The 24,948-nt window shown below is 47.9% G+C and overlaps 1 protein-coding gene across 1 annotated transcript in view; it reads right to left on the reverse strand.

Moving 5' to 3' along the window:
• The window catches only part of tiam2b (TIAM Rac1 associated GEF 2b), a 46,582-nt gene that overhangs the window by 1,716 nt on the left and 19,918 nt on the right, over window positions 1-24,948 (reverse strand). The window contains exons 4-24 of the mRNA XM_076272405.1: window positions 24,169-24,664; window positions 23,779-23,951; window positions 21,270-21,494; window positions 18,350-18,535; window positions 17,971-18,120; window positions 12,256-12,423; window positions 11,366-11,470; window positions 11,053-11,131; window positions 10,800-10,889; window positions 10,383-10,607; window positions 8,839-8,948; window positions 5,361-5,549; window positions 4,581-4,649; window positions 4,282-4,407; window positions 3,874-3,982; window positions 3,050-3,229; window positions 2,315-2,433; window positions 1,500-1,608; window positions 1,309-1,367; window positions 1,054-1,156; window positions 10-97 (exon numbers count right to left, since the gene is read on the reverse strand). Coding sequence (XP_076128520.1) covers window positions 10-97; window positions 1,054-1,156; window positions 1,309-1,367; window positions 1,500-1,608; window positions 2,315-2,433; window positions 3,050-3,229; window positions 3,874-3,982; window positions 4,282-4,407; window positions 4,581-4,649; window positions 5,361-5,549; window positions 8,839-8,948; window positions 10,383-10,607; window positions 10,800-10,889; window positions 11,053-11,131; window positions 11,366-11,470; window positions 12,256-12,423; window positions 17,971-18,120; window positions 18,350-18,535; window positions 21,270-21,494; window positions 23,779-23,951; window positions 24,169-24,664 — 3,158 coding nt within the window. The remainder of the gene's footprint in view (window positions 1-9; window positions 98-1,053; window positions 1,157-1,308; window positions 1,368-1,499; window positions 1,609-2,314; window positions 2,434-3,049; window positions 3,230-3,873; window positions 3,983-4,281; window positions 4,408-4,580; window positions 4,650-5,360; window positions 5,550-8,838; window positions 8,949-10,382; window positions 10,608-10,799; window positions 10,890-11,052; window positions 11,132-11,365; window positions 11,471-12,255; window positions 12,424-17,970; window positions 18,121-18,349; window positions 18,536-21,269; window positions 21,495-23,778; window positions 23,952-24,168; window positions 24,665-24,948) is intronic.

A 24,948-nucleotide genomic window follows, 5' to 3' on the forward strand; every position in this document is an offset into this window, starting at 1 on the left:
TACTTGTACCTGCTGCACAGCTGGAAGGCGGTCTCTGGCCTCCCCTCCACCTCGGACTTGGTGTGGACCAGCTCCCAGATGCACGGGTTGTCTGAGCCTGTCAGGGAGAGTCACGGGTTGTCAGCACGCCTCACAGAAAACACCATTTTGTCTGCGAGTTATAAAAGATTCAATGTGGCGCAGCTGTGGGAGGGACGACCACGTTGGAAATACGGTTTACTCAATTTGTGTGTACCGGTACTAATGTTACGCCTAGAGGGATTGGTATAAATTCTGATTCTGCTTTATACATTAAATTTATTATTATTATTAATATTGAGTGAGAGAATATGAATACACTTCTTAAGGCCCCAGAGGTTGACCAAGACATACATAATGGAATACAGCAAAGTACTGTACTACAATCCTCTGGCACAAGCATCAGGGTTTCCAAACACACAGTCTTCTTTGTGTTAAGATATGTGCAGCAGCGCTCGGCACTACTAGTGTCTCTCCATCCACAGGAGGTTCCTCTGGAGGAGAGCAAGCCTTACAGAGCCTGTTCTGAGATCAGTGACTGATACGGTCTGTAAGAAAGATAGGCCTCATAGCCCACGCATACAGCCGCACTACATTTCTGTATTCTGCAGCAGTTGTACGTCCCCCCGCTGTACGTTATGGCACATGATGAAGGTTGACCAACAAAGAGAATATTCAACATAAAATTATGAACCAAGAAAAACTAAGGGGGGTTGGGTGGTGGTGTTGGTGGGGGGTTGGGTGGTGGTGGTGGGTTGGGTGGTGGTGGTGGTGGTGGGTTGGGTGGTGGTGGTGGGTTGGGTGGTGGTGGTGGTGGTGGGGGGTTGGGTGGTGGTGGTGGGTTGGGTGGTGGTGGTGGGGGGTTGGGTGGTGGTGGTGGGTTGGGTGGTGGTGGTGGTGGGGGGTTGGGTGGTGGGTTGGGTGGTGGTGGTGGTGGGGGGTTGGGTGGTGGTGGTGGGTTGGGTGGTGGTGTTGGTGGGGGGTTGGGTGGTGGTGGTGGTGGGTGGTGAGGGTCAGTGAGTGAGCGGCACCAACCTGCTGTGTTTCCCAAGCGGACTTGCAGTGCGGACACAGGAATGAGCCAGCGGAACTTGAAGGGATCCAGGTCTCCCTGTGAGTAGGCTGAACGGGACGCAGTCTGCAGAAGAAGAAGACACACACACATTAGCCATTTTCAGAGACAAACATTTTAGCCGATATCAGACACACAACACACATATTATCCATTGTTACACACAGACATTGCGAAAGCAATGGAGAAAACAAACATGCTGAAGTGTTGAGACTCACCATTCTCTTCTTCAGCTTGGTGCTCTCACGGTACACCAAAATGGCTGCCCTCTTGAAGACTGGGGGAGACGGGAAAAGAAAGTGATGTCATTTAACACACATGTTGTTTTTCTACATAATGCATGTCATCTTTGGGTTGGGGTCAGATCTTCCATCCAAACTAAGTTCCGATCATGCAATGTAACACTCACGGAAGAGGGTGAGTTCTGGATCCTTCCTCATGCGGCCCAGAGAGGGGAGAGGGTTGAGCCACAGCACTGAGGAGTGGAGCAGGAACTCCCCCATAGAGATCTCAGTCACCTGGGGCACAGCAACACAGGTACACTTTACATCTATTCATTTAGCACACGCTTTTAGCCAAAGGCACTTACATATTATATTACAAGTTAGTTATATTACAAGGGCCATTCTCCCCAGATTCACTCAAGGGTTAAGTGCCTTGCTCAAGGGCACAACGGTGAAAGCTAGTTGAACCTACAACATTTCAGGCTATTGCATGCTGGACTAGTATGCACTAGCTCCTTAGCTTAGCCACTACCCCCCCCCCCCCCCCCCACACACACACACACACACACACACACACACACACTCTGATTGCCCCTCTGCCGCCTTTGTTAACTTTCATCACTGTTATCATCAGTAGGATTATCCAAAGTGACTAATCAACATGGAAATGACCCACTTGGCTTTTCTACTGCCATAGCATATCAACTTCAACTTTGGGGAAATTTAGGATTTAAGAAACACTTCCAACTCCACCATCCGTCATCGAATCCACCATGAATCATAAATCATGTCTGGCAATATCTAGTCATACAACATAAGGGATGATTGCTGCGGCAGCTATAGGTTGATGGTTATAGTTATATATTCATGAGTCAAGCTCTATACGATCACATACATTTTCCTAGATGTATACCTTTTATAAATATATCCCTGTATGACACCTTGAGCATGTGCTTATAATAACTACCAATCATCTGAAGTGTTGGGGGGGCTGTCATACCTCCTTCTCTCGGCTGCTCTGCTCGGCGACCAGCTGGTCGAACACGGTGCCGTAGTCCTCGTAAATCTTCTGCATCTCGTTGATGTGGCTCGCCACCTTCTCCATGGCCCTCAGGGCCTCTGTACACACACACACACACACACACACACAACCAGAGAGACTCAATAAAGAGACACCAGTCTAGCATGACCACCAGCAGTCAGTGAGTGGAGTACCACTAAAGTAGACTATATTTAGTAGGAAAATTATCCCAGCATGATTTACTCCATTTGTAATACTTTTATTACTTTTTGTATACAGCTCTGTGGAATAATGTGTGCATATGTTCCTGTCATATGCATGTGGGTAATTCCTTATTCATGTGTATATATGGGTTGATTTGATCATATCCCGGGATGATTATGTGTGGCAATACTGTATACAGCCCTCATGAGATAAGTGAGAGTGGTTTCATGGCTTTATGACCAAATGATTAAATATGCGTGTGTACAGTATGTTGCATGTGCAGGCATGAGCAATCAAAGCACCTACTGTATGTGTGTTTTCTCTATGTATGGAAGGCGCATGTGTGTGTGTGTGTAATTCCTAGCTAAGGTCTCCTCTGCACTGTATCTTATATTCTATTTCTATAAGTCGCTTTGGATAAAAAAAATGAATATGCCAAATGAATATATGTAAATCTAAATGTATGCTTTTGATGGTGTGTGTGTGTGTGTGTGTGTGTCCTGGTGTTACCTATGAGGTGGCTGTGCTCCTCGCTCTCCACGTCGGTGAGGGAGACGAGCTCGCGGAGCAGCAGTGGGTACTTGAGCACTCGCTGCACAGGCTTGATGAGGTAGGACTCCAGGGTGGAGGAGTGCTGCTTAGTGGGGTTCCGCGCCTCCAGGAACTCCTTGAACGCCTGATCTGTCTTTGCTGAAAGGGGGAGAGAGAGAGAGAGAGGAAGAGAGACAGAGAGAAAAAGGGAGAGAGAGAGAGAGAAAGGGAGAGAGAGAGAGAGGAAATGAAAGGGAGAGACAGAGCGGGGATACGAGGTGATGAATAATAAGCTACCTTATGAAGATAAAAGGGGAAGAGAGTGCTTTTGGCAGGATCCTCCTTTGTTTTCTTTGCGAACTGAAATGGAGCTGTTCTCCTTAGATCACAGGGTCTGACTGCTGCTGCGCGCGGTTTGGTGGAAACTCAAGAGCCTGGTTATGTAAGGCGAGGTGCAGCAGCACCAGGAGGGTGAAGTATTCCCTCAACTCCTCTTAGGCTATACTTTATACATCAGACACTTACAGCCAGAACAAGCTGGGCCAAAATCAAACATGCACAGGAAGCACAAAATAAATAAATAAATAAATAAAAACTTTCGCTATCTTTGCTAACACCACTCTCCTCTTAATCGCGTGTTGGGGAAATGAACAACCTTGAACAGAGTAGATCTTCCTCTGCCTGTTCACTCTAATTAGACCCTCAGTGATTAGAGAGATCATTTGCTGAAACATTTGCAAGCAGTGAATCCACCTGTGTGAAAGATACAGTGCACCTCTGTTAATGTGGTGAGTGATGCCTACCTCGTTCCAGGACCTTCTGGACCTTGATGTGATTGGCACAGAAACCGCTGTACAGCTTGAAGTGATCGGCATAGTTGAGGAAAGATCCACCAAGAGAGAAGAGGAGCTTCTATACTCAACAAACAAGAGAAACAAAACAAACAAAAATGTGGTTACTACATGACATGTATGAGTGGTGTAGCTTAGACTGTTATCTATATGTTTGTGTACACAAAACAGACACACACAGCACTATTAGCATGCATCCAAAATTATTACTTCAGAGTGGATACTGCCTGGGCTATAAAACTACCAACAACAGGAACTTGCTTGTAATTTTATACACAGGAATGTATACAATGAAAATGATGCTTGCGGTTCATTTGAATTGGTCACACCAGGTTGGCTGTACAGTGGGGGCTGGCTCACCTTAAACTGCTCAGGAGTCTCCAGGATGCTGAAGTCTGGCGAGCAGGCGATGCGTTCCTCCAGCGTGTGCAGGAAAACCCTCTGGAAGTCCAGCATCTCAGGCAGGCTGCCAAACAGAGACTCCATCTGGTGGCAGGAGGGGGGAATAGGCACAGGGTCAGTCACACACAGACATGGAGGAGCAGTCAGACCAGACATGCACATGATGTGACATCTGTTTTATGCTCCAGAGAGTGGTTTCCATTGAGAATAATGAGGAGTGCTACGGCGGTGGACAGGAGGAGGTCATGGTCACTCACCTCATCGTGAGTGAGGAACGTCTCGCTCTGCAATGGCTTCAGGTAGATCTCAAACAGGCAGCCCAGGTCCTGAAAAAACAAAAGGGATTAAGAAGAGCTTAGATGACCGGGTCCCATCTCAATCACTTTGCATAACACAGGGCTGACACTCACAAACCAGCAACACCCATACTACATGCATAGAACATTCCGCATGAGTACAGCTCCTAGCATGGCATGTATGCTTGTGTGCATGTATGTGGATCTAAGCACCATTTTGTTCGTCACCTAAAAATGTGACTAATTTCAACTGAGGAATCCTCCGGCATATTTCACATCCTGTAATTCTAATGAGCAGCACCTGACCTTCCTGTGTTCTGCTTATGATGTAATTCCAATTGGAACAAACACAAACAAAATGATAATGAACCTGCTATGCCTCTAAACTCATAATTAGCTACAGTATTTAGCAGGTGCTTTGATCCAAAACAACACACAACACAATAAAATGAAGACAAACATTATGTATCGGTCGGAATTCTCTCTGTTGTACTTGTGGTCGGGCATCACACAGAACTTATTTTAACTGCACGACCGAGCACAGGACTTATAGTTAAAAATGTAAATGATCTCGTATCACATTTTAACTTCTCTATGGGCAAGTGAATGCAAAATGAGAAATTTACATTTAGCAGACACTTTTATTCAAAGCGACTTTTTCAGGCTACTGCATGCTAGCCCAGCTCTTTAGCCACTACACTATATCACCAGCCGGAAATAACCATCCCACCATGTACGTACCTTCACGTAGGACTTCTCTGTGTCCACCAGTTCCTGAATGACCTTGCGGAGCCTGTCGGTGATTGACATGTGGCGGGGGCATGGCCTTGGCGGGGCGGGGTCACTGCAGTAGGGGTTCCTATGGCCCTCAGCCTCCAGCACCGAGCCCTCTGGGAAGGTCTGGTACAACGGGCACACATTGTCTGCACTCTGCGGAGGAGAGAGGGAGAGACAGAGAAGACAGACAGAAAGAGAGAGAGAGAGGGGGGGGGTACAAGAACAAATCTGTTAGCTTTTTGCAGGGATGGTTTAAATCCACCTTTTATAAACCCATTATATATAGCTCATATCATCCTGTTAAGTGGCTCTAAAGTCTAAAGAACAGTGTGCACTAGCCGTGGGACAGCAGAGACAACCGCATTGGTCACTGGTAATGTGGAGTATCAAGTCCATGGTGAACAGGGATCAGTGAGATTAGAACACTGTTAGTAAATAGCTCCATCAATAGAACACTGTTAGTAAATAGCTCCATCAAAAGGTTAGCAGGACAGGGTGTCATATTGGCTGGCCTCAATCCCTTCATAAAGTTTGAGCGATTGCACTCTCACACACAAAATACTTACAGACATGCACAGCCAGGTGTACCCATATGGATCTACCTCCCTCTCTCATCTCTCTCTCTCTCTGTCTCTCTCTCTCAGACACACACACACACACACACACAAAAGCTGATGCAGAGGAACAAACTGCTACTGAGAAACTAATAGCCAATGTCACGCTCCAATGCTTCAGAGCCCAGTCATCACATGCTTTCAGAATTTCAAGTGAGCAAAACTCGCCCTGGGCTATTTCACCTATACCCACAAACATACTGTACACTCCCTTTCTCTGAATACACACACTCCCATTGGAATAATATCAAACCTGATATTTGACATTTTATATCGACAATAAAGCTTTCCAAAACTCTGAACAAAGGCTATGCAGATTGATGCCATAGACATAGAGGGAGGTTGTTGTTTTTTTATCTCTCCTCCACACATGGCCAGGCTTGCTGTGGGAGATGTAAGACGCAGGATCCCTGGGGAGGCCTTGAGCCATTTATCATCATAATGTGTTCTGTCAAGCCGTAATATAGTGCTGACAAACTGATGAATTCTGGAGGTCGGAAGCATTGTGCTGCACAGGGGTGCTGTAGCTCCGGAGTGTGCAGCAGTAAATGGGAGGTGGCTATAAACCACTGCTGGATAATGCTAATCCTTTATAATGCATCGGGTGCGCAGGGCGCTGTGTCCACCATGCAGACATCCGACTGTTCTACAAAAACAAAGTAGTGTCATCAGTATGTGTGTGTGGCCTCTGTGTGTGTGTGTTTGTGAGTTTATGTGTTTGTGATTGTGTGTGCATGTGATAGGAAATGATTGTGGAAGTGGAAAATTGTTGTGCAGCGAGATCATGGTAAAAACTGGAAAGTGTAAAAAGAACAGCGGAGCGAATGAGGCAGCAGAGACCAAAACACAGCAGTCTGACTGCTGACTTCAGGCTTTTCATAAGAGTAGACAAAAGTAGTAAACACACAAACCTACAGACACATATAAACACAAACACTGTGAATCCCTCTACATACACACTCAGTCAGTCAGTCACACACACACACACACACACACACACACACACACAATATGCACACATACACACTCGTACCAGAAGAACGATCCCGTCTGGGGCCTGCTCGCAGACCAAACAGGACGCTATCTTATCCAGCAGCGCGGCGAGCTTGTCCTTCAGCGCCTGTCTGACCGAGGCCGGGCTGAACGCCTCGGCCAAGTCCTCCCTCAACTCCTCTCCCCACTGTAGCCAACGCCACCACCACATGACCAGAGAGTGGCACCTCTCCCCCCCCCCCAAAAACAAAAAACTCACTGGGAATCGGAACCCTACATGCCACCAAAACAGCCACAACGCGCCACATCCACCCGGCCGCCGAAATCCCTTCTGCTGTTTTTTTTCCCCACCCCTCCTCACCAGCAGCAGCTCCCTTACAGGGCGTAAGCCCGGATAAGCCGGCTGCTTAAGTGGGTCCATCTGCTGACAGGTAGGCTGCTGTGGGCCAGGATGCGTCTGGGTGGCTGAAGCAGAAGGCTAGGCAGCAGGGCCGAGGGTGGTGAGGGGGGTGGGGGTGGGGGTGGATGGGGGGGTGGAGGTCGCAATGGAAGGCATTCTCAGCGAAAGAAAAGTCGAGGCTTTGAATTATATAGAAATTATAGAGGGAAATTATGGTTTTGGTGCTGTGTTTCTGCTTTCCACAGGGAGATTCAAGGAGATTTTTCTTTTCCAATCCCCCTCAACTGACACCCCCCCACCCTCCCTCCTCCACCTCTGAGTCATCTGGCCGAGTCCTTTCGTCGACTCAGTGGAGATTCATGAAGTGTCTTGCGGGTGGTCACGATGACAACCACATCTGAAACGGCTCTGGCTAGAAGCACACAAGCTGGGAGCCAGAAGATTTCCACTGTCAGTGCCATAAGCCCAGTGTATGTGTGTAAGTATACACGTGTGTGAAGTGTGTGTGTGTGTGTGTGTGGTTTTTGGGAGGCACGGTCTGGACCCCGTCCAGCCTTGCCTTGCTGCATTTAGGCCCCATGCCCTTACAACGTGACCTCGCAATGACGCCCGGTAATCCAGCTCACCTAAACACACCTTCACACCTGCACACGCAAACACCTCTCTGGCTGCCTCACACTCCTCCGCTCTACTTAAGAGAGCTGCCAATCCACAGATCACTCCCCAGCAACAGGAAGCTTGTGCTCCACACAGCTCGGGTTTAGATGAGCTCAATGGAACAAAAAGTATGGAGCTGTATTCTGGAATTCTAATTTCCCCCTCACTTAAATTACGCCATTTATTTGATTTAAAATAATTGAAAGCCCCCCCCCCCCCCCCCCTCACTGTTGAGGGAATATTAGTTTATGTCAAAGTGTTCATCATTGTTGTTTACTCAGGCTTTAAGTTATTATAACACAGAAGCAAATCATCTTTGTGTTTGGACATGAGTCTGGACAGCCTGTCACCTCAGCCTTTTTTGTATCCTTGCTTTGTTAGACTCAATTGGCTTGATCAAAGACACACTGATGATCAGGCTGCAGGGGCCCTGAATACTAATAGTGGGTGTGGATAGTAGAGTGGAGTTTGAGCGGCATGGAGCCCAGAGGTGCATTCAAATTCCTTGAACAGAGGCCAACGTTCGTGGCGAACGCGTTTGTCTCAACAGATACATTTGAATGATTTTTGTGTAAATATCCCATCTCCACGACGATAACTCTCTGTCCAAATCCCAACTTGTTCGCAGAGAACTAGCTCCTCAAACTGTTTGCGAGTGTTCGCAAATGTTTGTGGAAACTCAAGGCAAACAGAAAACAAATGCAATTTGTTGCAAATGTTTGCCTATGTTTGCGCATTTTAATGCATCTCAAAGCACAGAGAAGTTCTGTCTTCTTACCGTCCTGTGAGGCTCGGAATCATCAGACGGAATGTTCTGCAGAGTTCCATCATCAGAACCCGAACCAGCTGCTATGGAGCCTTCTGGAACCTCCTGCGCTGGAGGCGAATCTGAGGAGGACAGCAAAAATAGAGACAGACAGAAAGAGAGAGAAAAACAGATAGATTGATAGAAGAGAGAAATTATGAGAGAAGAGGGGGATGGGGGGCAGGAGGAGTGAGAGTGAGACAGAGAGAGGGAGGAAGAAAAAGAAAGACATGTTAGTGGCAGGTCCTCAGTGTATACAGTGCCAAACACAAAGCAGTTTTACTGAGAGAGGAGGGCAATTGAAAATCAAAGAGACAGAGCGAAAGACAAAATCAAAGAGAGGAGCAGTCTCGGGGGGATAGGGCCTGCTTCAAGCTTGGCTGGCGGTTAACCGTACCTGACTGGTGTCAGCCTGCATCGGTCTCATTTTAGTAACAGGCCAGCCGGCCGAGAGGCTGAAACTGCCACAGGGCTACTGGCACCACACCAGAGAAAAAGCCTCCACAACATACAAGCCGTACCAAATCCACCCCAGACAAAACATACAAGTTCAAGCCATCGCTAAACATACTCTTTCAAATCAAATCAATTCGATATATTACTCAACTAAGCCTGACTTAAAAACAAATATTAAACATTCTAACACGTGCAACTACTAAATACTTCAACAATCAAACCAAACATATACATCATCAATGATAATCAGTATCAGCCAAACTAGTGGAAATTCCCACAGATTAATAGACTATTTCCACACAACCGTCTTGCAGGCACTCTAGGGATCTATAAATAACTTTGTATATTTCTGGGCAGAAGTGATATGATTGACCCTGTGGAGAGAGGAGTTGACACACAACTCAGCTGTCAGTACAGTTTGGATAACCACAGGAGCAGGGGTGTCATTTTATTGCCATCTTTAACTAGAGCTACATGTCCACACTTCATTTACATCAGAGGTTCCAGCCAAGCCCAAAATATACTTTCCTCTGTCAGGGTGTGAATGAGTGAATGACATAAACACAGAGCGCCCCCTAAAGGTTGGTTAAAACACCAACAGCTGCCATTGCATGAATTACACACTTCATGTCACATTTATTGTTACAATGCAACAGGAATTATTGCTTGGAAGTACCTCATGTCACCGTTCTTTTTGTGGGATTTTGTGAATGTATTAGAATGTGTTAAAAACGGTCACAGTTTCTTATTCAAAACTTAAAAGTAACTACTACAATTGAAGGGTGGGTGCAGCGTTATTCTGGTGGTGTCGTTTCGTGCTCATCCCACCTATCTTTAGGCCAGGAGCAGGACAAAGTAAGCGATAAGGTACAGCAAAATGTCCGCATACCCGAGTAGCTCCCAAACTTAATTAAAAAACATCAACGTTTCAACCCAACAGGGTCGGTTTGAAAGAACACCCTGTCGGATCGAAATGTTTCTGTTTTTTAATGAAAGTTTGGGAGCTACTCCGACTGGGTGCGACGCTAGGCCAGTGGCCAGTGTGAGCTGCAGCGTGCTACCTGAAGGCCAGGGGGGGAAGTGCTCCATGTGGTGGGCCTGTGCTGGGGCCTCGCTGGACTCGCAGTCCGGCCACATGGAGCCCGGCTCCACCGCGACGACGAGCTCCTCGCGCCACAGAACCAGACTGACGCTCTGCTGGCTGAAGTAGGCCTGCATCAGACCCAGGTCTAGTGAGCTCACGCTCATCCCGTTCAGAACCAGAATCTCATCCCCTGCCCGCAGACCTGCAGGGGAACACACACACACACACACACACACACATGAACAGAACAGAACAGAAAATCTTTCACTCTAGAGCTGGCAAACCACCACACAAATCCCATGTGGCAAAAAACATTTTGTGTGGTTTTACGGAGATGAATAAGGCTTGTGTTGTTGCTGTTGTTGACATGACATAAATATTGAAAGACAAGTACCTTCTGAGAAAGCCAGCCCCGCTGTGTCCACCTCACTGATGTAAATGTGACTCCGCCCAAGTCCGTCTACGTGGCCTGTCACGGCGAAGCCTACAGTACCAACAGAAGATTTGTCACTCAAGTCAGTTGATTCAATATTAGTCCTTATGTACAAGATGCATAGTCCTGAGAGTCCTCCGAGTGTCTTTTGAACTGTCTATCTACATATTGATTGTTGAACTGCACAGATGCTCTGAGCGTGTGTTTCACTCACCAAAGTCAGATGAGGCGTCTGCACGGGACATGTTTCGTGTGAACACACTGAGGGGAAACACCTCCAGTTCATCATACACCTGGACAGAGAGACAGCGCAAATATGTAAATGGAACAATGGACTCTCTTAGTGTAACACAGGCAAATGACTTCCAGCTCTTTAACACCACTATAAAAACAAATGACAACATAGTAATCATTTTAAGTATATAGCCATGTAGTTAAGTAGTAATTAACCAATAATTCATGAAATACTTCTACTTTTCCCAGAAGCGTTGACTTTGACTTGGACTTATATTCTGTGTTCCTCTCACCAGTTCTTTCAGTGCATCAGTGGCGGAGGCGGTGTGCACCTCCACTTCCTCCCCCACACGCCTCTTCACACGCAGGCCAAAGAGACAGGGTTCCAGCTGACGACCCTGCAACAGAGCACACCAGCACGCCTGTCAGCTACCGAAATAGTACAGCGCTTATCGGAAAATAACAAGAGGTGCGGAGTGGCCCCAGAAACTTTATCTTTAGCTTTAGATTATTTGAGTCTAGTTTTCAGCTACTGGAGCCTTCCTGGTGCTGAGAAGTCAGAGCCTCATCCACCATCCCCCTGGTGTATAATCAAGTGTCTGGAGAGCATGAATTCCACTCAATGTTTTCTGGGAATCGAATGAATTTCTCTGGAGCAGAAGTCTTGCGCCAGACGGTGGAACTAATGAGCGATATTAGCTGGCTCACTGCCTGGGTGGAGCGTAAACAACCCTCTATTTTTGCACCTGATCCGCTGCACTTGTGGCTCCAAAACACTGGACAGCATCACAACTGAATAAATCAGTGTCGACCAGCACTCACTTTAACCCGTTGCGTTGTCTAACCATAACTGCTTAGCACTGCAACATGCTAGAAGATCTAAAAGACCAGAGATTGAGAGTAATCAGTTTCAGACAGGGGGCTTGCAAAACCAGAGAGGAGGAAGAGACGATTAATAATTGAGGAATGGAAACCAATTACGCAGCTCGATAAGATGCCCTACAGCCACCTTGATCTCTCTTTTCCTGACTAAAACAACATCTATATTTTACAGGGCCGCGGGAGCCAGAGCTGTGGACGCAGAGCGCTGACGGACACGGAAGGCCTGTGGATTGGAAGCGTTTGGAGTTTCCTGGCGGAGGACGAGGCTGCCAGGAGGAGAGCTGACGCAGGCTGGACGTACCTTGCAGGCCTGGTAGAGGACGTCGGCTGCCAGGGAGTCGGGCTTGACGGGAACAGTGACCACGTGGCCGTCGGGCATGTACACACACACCAAGCTCTCCAGGCTGCTGTCCCATGGGTGGCCTTCAGGGGGCGCTATTGAATGGAATTTGGCAAAGCTGTCCAGTATCTGAGGGGGAGAAAGGCAAAACAAAAATGGGGGGGAAAACAAGTGTTGAGGAGCTTGAGGAGTTGAGCAGGGTAAAAAATATACATATCTGAACAGAAAATAACAAATTATGTAACTTGTAGCTTGAATGTTATTCCTGATTTTGTAAGTCGCTTAGGATAAAAGTGTCTTCTAAATGAATAAATGTAGATGTAGCACATAAACAAATTAAGACAGCAGTATATTATACATCAGGGGTCTGGGTCCTTTTTTCCTTCGATAGCTACTTTGACAAAATGGACATGGCCGAGAGCTTTTATGTTATAGTAGCATGCATTCATAGCTGATCTCCAACCAAAACCGCTGAATAAGATTTGTATGCTTTTTAAAGGTTCCTTTCAACTCATTTACCTTCTCTCTTTGTAGACTGAATTTGATTTCATAGGAATTTTAACATGTTTCCCCAGTGACTGGGTTATCAGATTTATGAACATCTTCCTCAAACCTTTTGGAGAGCAGGTGGGGAGCTACTGGTAGCTTGCGAGCTACCTGTGGGAGACCCCTGTCATACATCATACAGATTCAGAGTTGTAGTGCTAAATGTACACTACCTAGGAGGTTCATATTGATACTTTGGCTGTGGAGAATAAATTATTGAAAGATGAGGATCACAGACAAGTAACAAAGGAATTTGGTGAGATACCTGCCAAAACACCCAACAAAACAGACACAGATACACACATAATACATGCACAAACACACACACACTCGCACACACACACACACACACACGCACACGCACACGCACACGCACACACACACGCACACACACACAAACACACACACACACACAGACAAAGACATACACACATACACACACACACACACACACAGATAAACACATACATTCATTAGACAGCTTCCTTGCATGGTGTCCTCAGACCTGTCTGTTTGCTCTGTGCAGTGTCAACACATCAGCAGGTTGTTGTGACAGCTGTGCAAGGCCTCCCCCGTGCACACGGCCAGAAACACCCACCCCCTCCCCTCCGCTCCAGCCCTGCCCGTCCCATGGCGTGGGGCTACTGAGGTCCCTTGACAACAAGACAATGACCCAGCAGCGGCGAGTGGCCTTAGCTGCCCCGCCTAAGAATGGGGGATGGCCGTCAAACAGGATTTGCTGCTCTCAAACTTTTTAAGAAAGTTTTGAATGGTGAGTGATGGAGAGGCTCTCAAACAAAAGCAAAGCGGCCCACAGAGGCGAGCAGGTGTGAGATGTCTGTCAGAGGGATTTCATCTTTAAATCTGACCATGCATTCTAAAGACCCTTAAAGAAAAGAAATATCTCACTGGGTAAGCTACTAAGTCTTTACTGAAAACATGCTGTGATGACATAAACATAGAAACACACCCACACACACACACACACCACAAACATCCACCCATATCCTCAGCTTCCACTGAAATGGAAGAGCCGCTCAAATTGGTCCCAGATACACTGTAGGAGGATTGAGAACCGCTATACTGCTGTTCCATAGAACACTAAAATAGAGCTGAGATGACTTGGCGGAATGACTCACAAAAATGTGCTACAAATATCCACAGCCAGCACACATACTGACACAAGAAGAAGAGTCACCGAAGAATTTGTGCCTAAAACAGTCCTCCCTCACTCCATCTTTGTGTCATAATTATAAAGGATGTGCGAGAGCCGCCCGCGTTTGATACTATTCTGGTCCCCATCGGCGCAGAAATAAAGCTGGTGGTTCCATAGGAAATAATAAGAGGTCTGCTGATGGCTGAAATTACAGGTTGGAGGGAGTCGGCAGATGCGGCGGCCCTAATCAGAGTGCGGTGTGGCGGGAGTCTCCTCGAGACTCTCCTCCTCTCGCCCCCAGACGCCTGTCTGTCCAGAGCGCCGAGGCCCAGACCAGACGCCCTCAACCCCTGCACACACACACACACACAAAGCCACAGGACTGTGACCACCACAGCGGATCCCCACATCTCCAGTTTACTAGTGTATGTACATATGATCTGATCTCTCTTTAAAAAGAGGGGGGGGGGGGGGGGTAACATGGTGGTTGGGTTTGGATACTGACCCACTGCAGTCCGTTGAATTATATCATTAAACACACAGTTATTACCAACACAACTTTGCTGGGCAGTGACCATTTTTGCCAGTATGTGTGGTCCATGGAAACAGCCTGTCATGATACACTGTTGTTCTGCCTTCAAAGAGTATGCATGCACACCAGCACAGTCTCCAAATGCAGACCAAAGGAGCCAATGGCCAAGGGAGGTGTTTTTTTTGTAAATACAAGAAGACTGTTCCAGGAACAGCAGCTCTCACACTGGTTTGACAGGGTCAGGCTGTGAGCCATGTACAGACTCTGAGGTGGCTGTTCTGGGTTCTGTGATTAAAAATATAACATATAAGGGTGACATTTGCAATGCAATGCCTTTGGGAAAAGGTAGCTTAGATGTCCGAGGTAAACAAAGCTTTCACAGAGATCAGGTGAACATCACTTTATGGATGAGCAAAAATGCTCAGACCTAAGGAGACCTTTTTTTTCCTTTCGATTTTTGTTTCAGCCTAGAGTAGACCAGGACTGAGTGGAGGATGGGGGTTTGCAGTTGCGGAGTTTGGACACTGATTCATCTCATCCCGGCATAACTGCACTCTGGAAGCAATCAGACTAATCCTCTTTCAACTTAAAAACCCAGAGACGCTGGGGCTGGCAAAGGCCAGCGTAACCCCCCCCCCCACACACACACACACACACACACATCACCATCATCTATCCAAACCTCTCCATTCCCTCCCCAGCCAACAGTTTGATATTTAGCGAACTGTGTGGGTTTACACAAACCATCTGTTTGTCCCTGCAGGGGCTGCTTGCCAGCTTGCAACAATTAACCACATGTGGCTTATGGTAATTCCCCGCTCAATCTTGGCTCTATTAAGGGGTCCTTTAACGACTGATCACTGCCAGGGTTCGAGTGCTGAGCAATCCAACCCCCCCCCCCACACACACACACACAATCTCTGATCCTCACGTTCACATGATTCATGCGTGAGGCACGTGTGCGGCTTAAAAAGTTAAAAACTCGGCAGATTTGGCTTTCTCCCTGCACCGAGAGAAAGAGAGAGAGAGAGTGTGTTTTTGCCATCATCGTTTGGCCGTGCCCCTGTGCCCCCGTTGGACTGACGACCCATTTGAGGGCGCGTTTATTCCTGCTGACTGCCATTTGCTTGCTGGCTTGGCGGCCACGGAGGGAGCCATGTTTATGACTTCCCGGACACCTCTCAACATCCCTGATGAGCCTGGGAGAGGGCGGGCGCGCGGGCCCACCACAGCTGGCCCTCCGGTGACTCACCCACCTTCAGACGCAGAAACAATGCTCCATAACAAGCGGCCTGTAGGCACTGTCTGCTGGGTAGAAGGGCTCACATGGCTCACTTCCTCGCAGTCCCATTGAGTTTACCATAACTTACTGTGGAGTGCACTTGTATACTATCATACAAAGGTACAGTACAGCAGTGGTCTAGTCTAGTTACTGAGTACTGAGATGTAGTCTAGTTAGCTGTAGTAGGTATACTGAGATGTAGTCTAGTTAGCTGTAGTAGGTATACTGAGATGTAGTCTAGTTAGCTGTAGTGGGTATACTGAGATGTAGTCTAGTTAGCTGTAGTGGGTATACTGAGGTGTAGTCTAGTTAGCTATAGTGGGTATACTGAGGTGTAGTCTAGTTAGCTATAGTGGGTATACTGAGGTGTAGTCTAGTTAGCTATAGTGGGTATACTGAGGTGTAGTCTAGTTAGCTATAGTGGGTATACTGAGGTGTAGTCTAGTTAGCTATAGTGGGTATACTGAGATGTAGTCTAGTTAGCTGTAGTGGGTATACTAAGATGTAGTCTAGTTAGCTATAGTGGGTGTACTGAGATGTAGTCTAGTTAGCTATAGTGGGTGTACTGAGATGTAGTCTAGTTAACTGTAGTGGGTATACTGAGATGTAGTCTAGTTAGCTATAGTGGGTGTACTGAGATGTAGTCTAGTTAGCTGCAGTGGGTATACTCTGATCAAACCCAAATGTTAATACCCATCCTTAACTATTTTAAGTGAGTATACTGAGATGGTGATGCTTTTTAAGTCCTGCGTATCACATATAGATTACACCACTGCAGTAAAGGAAGAATATATTTTAGAGTCTTTGAATTTTTTTTTTAACTGTTTTTTTTTTGGTGTCTGACTTTAGCCAAGTGCCAAGTGTGAGCATGAAGGGCAGACACATAAAGACAGCTTAGAGCACATACGTCTGTGTACATAACAACGACTGCACCCCGCAATTAGAGGAAGTGTGAGCTCTGTGATTGGCAGTGAGTGCACTGCACGAACCCAGGCTTTAGGGGCTCATCTCTCAGACAGCCCTGGAGTAAGGAGGCCAGGCGTCCAGCACGTGCCAAAAATAGAGGCCTCTTGGCCGGGCATTTATCAAGAGCGCAGACAGCCAGCACACATGCACACACTGGAGTTGCACAGCAGCAGGACAAAGAAATCCCTTACTGGACGCTGGTGTTTGGAATACCTCTCAGCATTCACGTGAGATGGCTTTCCAATCGCGCCCCCCCTCCCCCCACCCATGCATGGACACACACACACATACACACACACACAGACACAGACACACAGACACACACATACACACACAGAACCACACACACACACACACACACACACACACACACACACACACACACACTCCTCCATCTAAATATAAAAACACAGCCGCTAATTCCTTGGGCGAAGAGTGAAAACACTGCACATAATTTACAGGTCACGGCCCATGATGTGAACTGAAAGGCATTCCAGGGAGCAGCGCTTTAAAAAGCTATTTATCAAACACAGAGGCTGGGGCTCCAAACAGAGAGGGCCGCACAGTAACAAAACGTGCCGCAGCATTAGGAGTCCAGAGGTCTCCTGTAAAAGACTGTTTATACTGGTGATAAAAGGGTAGGAGGGAGAGAGAGAGAGAGAGAGAGAGAGAGAGAGTCTGCATGTCAAAGCCAAAGGCAGATCAGACCCAATCTGACTGGTTGAAATCAGATTTCAACCACAAACAATGCGCCTGTTGTTTTACAATTTACCCAAACATTCCAGCGATCCAACTAAAACACCACTCATGATAATCATTCGGTTATGCATTTCAGCTCATATTTTCGACTAAGTCGTTTTTATGCACGTGCGTCCTGTCCTCTGGCCCACTGCTGAGTAGATGGGCTGTTTTCTGCTGTCAGGTGAAGTGTTTGCCTGGACCTGCGTATTTCCTGCTGCTGAAACCAGTTTCTACTGGTGACTGCTGCGTGTGTGTGCGAATGAAATCTCCTGGGCCCTTACCAGTAAAGAAGACTTCTGTTGGTGGTTAATACATGTATGTATGCATAAATGTGCCTGTGTGTGTGTTCTCTGATGCTTCTCTCTCTGTGTGTGTGTGTGTGTGTGTGTGTGTGGTGTGTGTGTGTGTCATGTGTGTGTGTGTTAGTATGTGTGTATTCCCTGCTGTCCATACCTGTGTAGAGGTTTGTTTCTGGTCTCGGCCATTGCGCTTGGTCAGGCTGTCCAGCCCCTTGAGCGAGGAGAAAAGGCCCCTCTTATTCCTGGTCCTGCGGGAGAGGGATCGGCTCCTCCGCCGCAACGTAGCTTCATCACGAGTGCATATCTGAGCAACACACACACACACACACACACACACACACACACACACACACAGACACACACACACACACACATTTAGATTTAGAAACGTCTTTATTTTCAACCCATCATCAAATTAACGCTGATGAACCACAGGAGCCTGAAATCTTAACTAGATTTAGGGAAATATGCCTTAAAAAAGTGCCCAGTGTCTCTGGCGCGTGCATTTAGCCAGAGACGCTGGGGCTACTCACCAGGGCATGGAAGGAGGACACCGAGAAAATGCCCAGACGACTCAGTGCCATCTTGGATGGGCGACTGGCGACGGCCAGGAGGCTCTTGGGGTTGGGCAGCTCGCTGCCCTGCAGGCTGGCCAGGTAGCAGCGCATGCGGAACAGGTCCATGTTGAACTTCTCCAGGTTCTGCTCCCACTGTTGGATCTGGGGGTCAAGACACCACATTTACTTACATGTATTCATTTAGCAGACACTGTTGTCCAAAGTGACTTACATACGTCAACTATATTACAATGGCCATTCTCCATTGTAGTGACTTAGTGACTCCATTGTGTTTTCCATACGAGTGACTTGCAGAACAGTGGAAGCAGTAGAAGTACAACGGACGCTCATAAACCACAACATAGACCATTAGGCCAAGAGGCAGAAAGGATCGCAATGCGCCCCCTCCACCTCCCGACAAAACTATACTTTTTTGAAAGGTCTGAGTGTGCTGAATATGAATCTGAATGTTAACATTAAACTTTTTGGGATGCACTAAAATGTAAAAATGTAAATGTAAATCAGGTTTCTAGGCCAAGTATACTTGCGTATACAAGGAATTTGGTCTCTGAATTTATCCCATCCATGAATTAGTGAACAAACAGAGCACAACGTGAACAGTACACAGTGAGGTGAAACACACACTAACCCGGAGCAGTGAGCTGCCTTGCTACAGCGGCGCTCAGGGAGCAGTGAGAGGTTAGGTGCCTTGCTCAAGGGCACTTTAGTCGTTCCCACTGGTCGGGAATCAAACCAGCAACCCTTCCAAGCCTGAAGCCCTAACCAGTAGGCCACGACTGCCCCTAGCAGTAGGGATGCACCCTAAAATTATTTGCCATTTGCAGCTATAAAAATGATCTTAGTCAATCAGAACAACTTGCCGAGAGTCATGCATTTTGAATGGTATTCTGTTCATACAGTAGATTACATTACATTACATTTGGCTGATGCATTTTTAACCAAAGCAAACATGGTAAACAGCAATTCTCTCAACAATTCTAGGACAATTTTAATAAAGGTGGAGTACAGTAAGAATAAGTGCATCAGTGAGTGCTGTTTTTAAACAGTTGAGTGTCAGTGCTAGGATCAGCAAGACTAGTTGTAAGCAGTGCTATGAGAGGAGATGTTCTCTGAAGAGCTGGGTCTTCAGGAGTTTTTTGAAAATGGAGAGGGATGTCCCTGCCCTTGTAGGAACTGGCAGTACGTTCTACGAACGAGAAACAACAGATGAGAAAAGTTTGGATTGGCCTGAGTGTACCGGTGGCAGAGCTACCGTTGTAGATGGGTAAATTCCACAAAATAGTATAACACATAGCACATTCTGATACTTGTTAGGTCCATATTCATCATGCACTGGTTTTTCTATGGGTCAGCTGACTGAGAAAACAAGTCGGATCAATTTTTAATTGCAATTTCACCACTAGGCCACAGACCTAGACTGGCTGCGTGTATTCACAGGATTATCCCTCAGGCTTACGCCAGTAGCCCACTGGTAGATCCGCTGTGTGCACTTCGGCTTTGAACTGGGCAGCGCTAGATATGTACCGAAGGCACGCACAGTGAAAGCAAGCACAGCTAGGCACAAAAATGTGTACTTAAGGAATCAGCCGTGGTTCCTCTCACAGTGCATCTCTGCAGATGGTCATATAACATGAGCCGAGTTCGGCTGAACAACAACAGCTTCGTTACATCCAGCTTTAAGCATATCTGATGAAAAACAGCCCCTTGATCACTGCACTAGAGCGTACTAGAGCTGTCTTTCCACTGGGAGCACATGTGGCAACACACAAGAATGTCAATGCACAAGGAGTTTACAAGGAGTATTGATGTCATATTAGCCTAACAATGGCTGTCTGATAAAGATCTCATAACAGCCAAGTGAAACAGTATTACATCACTGCTGTTCCATAACGGGCTCTGATGGAATGAGACAGGAGGAGAGAAAACTATGTCCTCTGTTTCTCCTTTCCGACCCCTGGTCTTTCATTCCTACGGCAGATGTGAATTAGGCTGTAATGAGTGTAGCTTATGGCTTAATGCAGGTGGGTGGGGCCCCAGGCCGGGGTCCTCGCGGTCACCCTGGCGTCGGGTTACATGGACATCAAAGGACATCAAAGTGGACCTAGAGCCCGGAAGAATGAAAGCCATCGAGGAGGAGAAGGAGAAGGAGGATCCCTGGCAATCTGGTTTGATCTTCTCCATGCACTAGCAAACCGCACTGACCTGTCCCCAGGCCAGCGTTTGACAGGAACTAGATGTTAACTACAGTGACTGGGTTTTTTCCAGTAAACCTGGCTTTAAGTGAACAATTGTAGGAGCCTGCTGTTGATAAGCCACTGAGGTATCCCTGTTGTCAACACATCTAAGTCTTGCAGTGCCCCCTCATCTACAGTTCCAGTAAAACACTGAGCTCTTTGATGACAACCATGACTTAGGAGGGACTAATGCTGGACTCATTAGTGAGAATATGGAGAATAACATATATACTAATGGCTTAACAAAATAGCTGCGGGTTTGACAGCAATTTTGAAAATGCTGTCAAGCAGTAATTTGTACCTATATTTAGCCATACTGTTGAAAGTGAAAGTGTCTCATGTTTATACCTGCCTGGGAGGGCGACATTAGCGATTAGCGGGTATAGGGCAGGGGCTGTAGGCTGGGCTGCAGGTGGATGTCTTTGGGCCCAGGTGGGGGTGGGGGGGGGGGGGTTTGGGAGGTGGTCTGGTTTCCATTCCCTCAAAGACATAAATCACCTAATTGACCAATTTTACTTAACCGCTAGTTTGAATGGTTTAGTCAAGGCTGGGCCCTTCATCTTGTGACGCCTACACACACACACACACACACACACACACACACACACACACACACACACACACACACACACACTCCTCACCTGGCTCTCAATGGCCTTCCTGTTCTTCTGGTCACTAACGACGGACAGCTGTAGCTCAGCCATCTTCTTCATCTTGCCGTCCATGTCGATCTTCTGCAGCAGGGTTCGGGTCTGGCTGCGCAGCAGGCGCACCGTGTCCTCTCTGCCCTGCCGCTTGGCAAACAGCGACGCGCTGGCAGAGTGCATGGCTGTCACCCAGTTCTCCAGGTCCGTTTGGTTGGCAGCCTGATGGAGGGAGAGTGACAGAGAGAGAGAGAGGTGGGGGCGGGGGGGAGATAACCGTAAGAGATTAAGAGATTGCTTGATTTGTCCAAAATAAGGATTAATGAAAGAAGTCTTAGTCTAAGTCTGCCAGTTAGGTTTTCAGCTTTTGGCATTTGTTTTCAAGGCTAAGTCTTTGACTGATTTAGCCAGGAGAGGATTTAGCAGTTTAGGTGCAACTATACCAATGTGTCACTGTCACAGTGCACATAGCAAATAGGCTTTGGTGTCGGCTGACTATATAGTAATCTACTTTTGGTAAAAGGCTTTTGTAAACATATTCTTACAGACGGTAAGGGAGTTAACTTGCTAACTTGTGTTTTAGGTTTTTTTGGTCCCCTAGTCTGATTTCATGGTGCCATTTCATTTCATCATCTTAGGCCTACATGAAACCGCACAAGTGGAATGTGTGGTTTCCTCTTGGCATACAGCTCTTGGCAGAATCAACAGTCAGCCTTGTCTACAAGAACCCTTCAAGAAGAGAACATCGACATCGGAGAACAGAGTTTCGACACAGCAAAAAACGCCTATTTTCCAACAGGGCTGTGCACCAGGTGAGATCACTACAAGGGATACAAGGCTTGTTGAGTAGCCAGGGTTTCTTGACTGGACATTAGGTTCTCTCTCTCTCTCTCTCTCTCTCTCTCTCTTTCACACACACACTCACACACACACACACACAGATGTGAAGAGCAACATAACACCCCCTGGCACACCCTGACTACACACACTCACATGCACAAACTAACACGGTCGGAACAACATTGCAAATGTTCTCTGTTTCCATGGCAATGGTCAGCGGTGATGCCAACAATGTGATTTGTGTGCCGGTGTAAACACCGCGTAAGTGAATCAGCGGAGGCTCCAATGGCTATTTTCAGGCCCATAAAACGGTGTGAGGAGCAAGTAACAGCATGAGACAGGGCCCCTCTTCTCTTCTCCAAGACATTAAAGCTGGAGACGTCCAACGCCGTGTCCAGCCAACGAACACACAAGGCCCTCTCCCTCTCCCCAGCTGGGCAGCTGGGCCGTCCGCCTGGAGCCACACGTTTCGCCCGCATGGCGGTGGCGGTTTCGTGACTGTGCTGAGGTCCCTGAGCTGGGAATGAGCGAAGGGCCTGCGGAAGGCCAACGCTGTCATTATCGAATGCAATGGCGACAAATGAAGCCATAACGGCGGCACCACTCCAGACCCCCTCCCAACACACACACGCACGCACGCACCCACGCACGCACGCACGCACGCACGCACACACACACGCACGCACACACACACACGCACGCACGCACGCACGCACGCACGCACACACACACGCACGCACACACGCACGCACGCACGCACCCACCCACGCACGCACGCACGCACACACACACACGCACGCACGCACGCACACACGCACGCACACACACACACTAACACACACACACACATGCACCCACGCACGCACGCACACACGCACGCACGCACGCACACACACACACACACTAACACACACACACACACACATACACACATACGGACACACACACACACACCATCCCCAACCATGTGGTTGATTTGAGTGGTCAGACAGCAAACAAAGAGGCTTCTGAGCCTAAACGAGTTTAAGGAAAATAAAGATAAACACAGCCAGAGAAGATTGACCACTCAGACTGTATATCTGAAAAAAACCTGCAGAGAATTTGTACGGCCCTTCTGTCTCGGACATACTGTATTCAAAACAACTCCACGTGAGGACCGCTTGAGAATGGCCTCAATGAAATGAAATGTCAAGGTCAATCACAGGAAAGGACAGGCCAGGCCATTTTACTATATAAAGATCTGAACCGCCGTGGCCTATAGTAATAAGACACACAATCTCAATCAAAACACCATCGCGTGCTCTGCCTCGTTACAACACGTGCCACATCCGCGGGCGCATACCTGGCCTGAGCGCTCTGAGGGACAGTGCCCATACCAAGGCATCGGTGAGCCAGCCCCGGAAATATTTGGGAAAAAGCTTTAGGGCTGTTCTGTTCATTCAGGGCGCAGTTCACCACACCCTCCCTCCCAATCCGCTAAAACATCGACGCGCGAGCCAAGAATGCAGTTAGCAGCGAACCTCGGCCTTTCCCTACCGTCACTTCTGATTACTCGTTAAGATGCCTTCATGAGTCACTGAACGTTGTCAACAACGGTAGCATTGACGGCTGGGAACCATGTAAGGGTGGCACGACAGCACCGAGGCGGAGAGACTAACAAACAAACCTGGAAGAGGTAGACATCTCCATAGGCGTTGCTCAGGCAGAAGACGTTCTCCTTCTTAGGATGTTCGGGAACGGCCTGGACGACACTGTCCTCTGCGAGCAGAGCGTAGCATGGGGAGAGGTCCTGCTCAGAGGAGGTCTTCCCGTAAGTCTCATAGAAGAGCAACATACAACCTGAAGGAAAGGAGCACAGGAGTGTGAGAGGATTTTTAGTGCATGTCCAACTCAAGAGTCTGCATATGCTTCATCTAATAATGTCATGTTTATCTCTCAACAAACGCTTTTTGAGTTTAAGTTGAGGTAAAAAGTACACATTTAATTACAATACTTTACAAGGTGTTATAGATACATTTCAAGTGATTGCTAACATGTTGGTCCCACATCGCTGTACCTTTGAGGGTGACCCAGTATTGCCTCCACTTGCGTCTGGTCACCAGCTCCAGCTTGCGGTCCTTGTGCAGGGTGATGAGAGGCTTGAAGGACAGCCAGCCGGCTCTCCTCACCACCCCCTGTTCCTTCTCAAACATCAGGTCCAGCTGCTCCAGCGAGCCCAGGGAGCTGCTGCTGCTCTCCCCCAGCTCGGCCTCCCCCTGCTCCCCCTCGCCCTCTGACGTCTGGGCCCCCTCGGCCCCCATCCCTCCACCTCCGCCGCCTCCGCCGCCTCCCGTCTCCAGCTCCTGCATGAAGTTCTCATAGATGTTCTGCCTCAGTGCATTGCTCTGGGCGTGCTGCTGCTGGCTGTGATGGAGGCCCAGGGACGAGCCGTAGCAGGGGCCAGGGAGGGGCTGCAGGGCCACACTGAGGCCCCAGTACGAGGCGCTGGTCTGGGGGTCCGTCGTCAGGCCGTTGGGCCTGAAAGCGTCCGTGGGCTCGTTGGAGCTGGGGTCCTTTAGGGGTGAAAGGGGGAGAGAGAGAGAGAGACATGACGGTGGGTTAAAGACTGGAGCTGCCTTTCACATTTGACTGTTTAACATTAACACTGTGGTGCTAAGGGGAGGTCAGATGTTGTCAACAGACTGTTAACGACACACAGGAAGTGTTTCTCCAACAGCCCAAGCAAGCTGCTGTGGAAGCACAAACACCTGGAGTCAAACACCTGGAGGCACCTTGTGAAAGCGCCTACTCCACTAACCAGTCCTGTTCCTGCCCTCCATACCATTCTGGGTCACAC

The sequence above is a fragment of the Alosa pseudoharengus genome, unplaced genomic scaffold, assembly GCF_046254945.1.
Source record: "Alosa pseudoharengus isolate Yale_2024_CS ecotype anadromous, Long Island Sound unplaced genomic scaffold, YU_APseudo_1.1 YU_APseudo_1.1_scf_7, whole genome shotgun sequence".
Taxonomy (NCBI): domain Eukaryota; kingdom Metazoa; phylum Chordata; class Actinopteri; order Clupeiformes; family Clupeidae; genus Alosa; species Alosa pseudoharengus.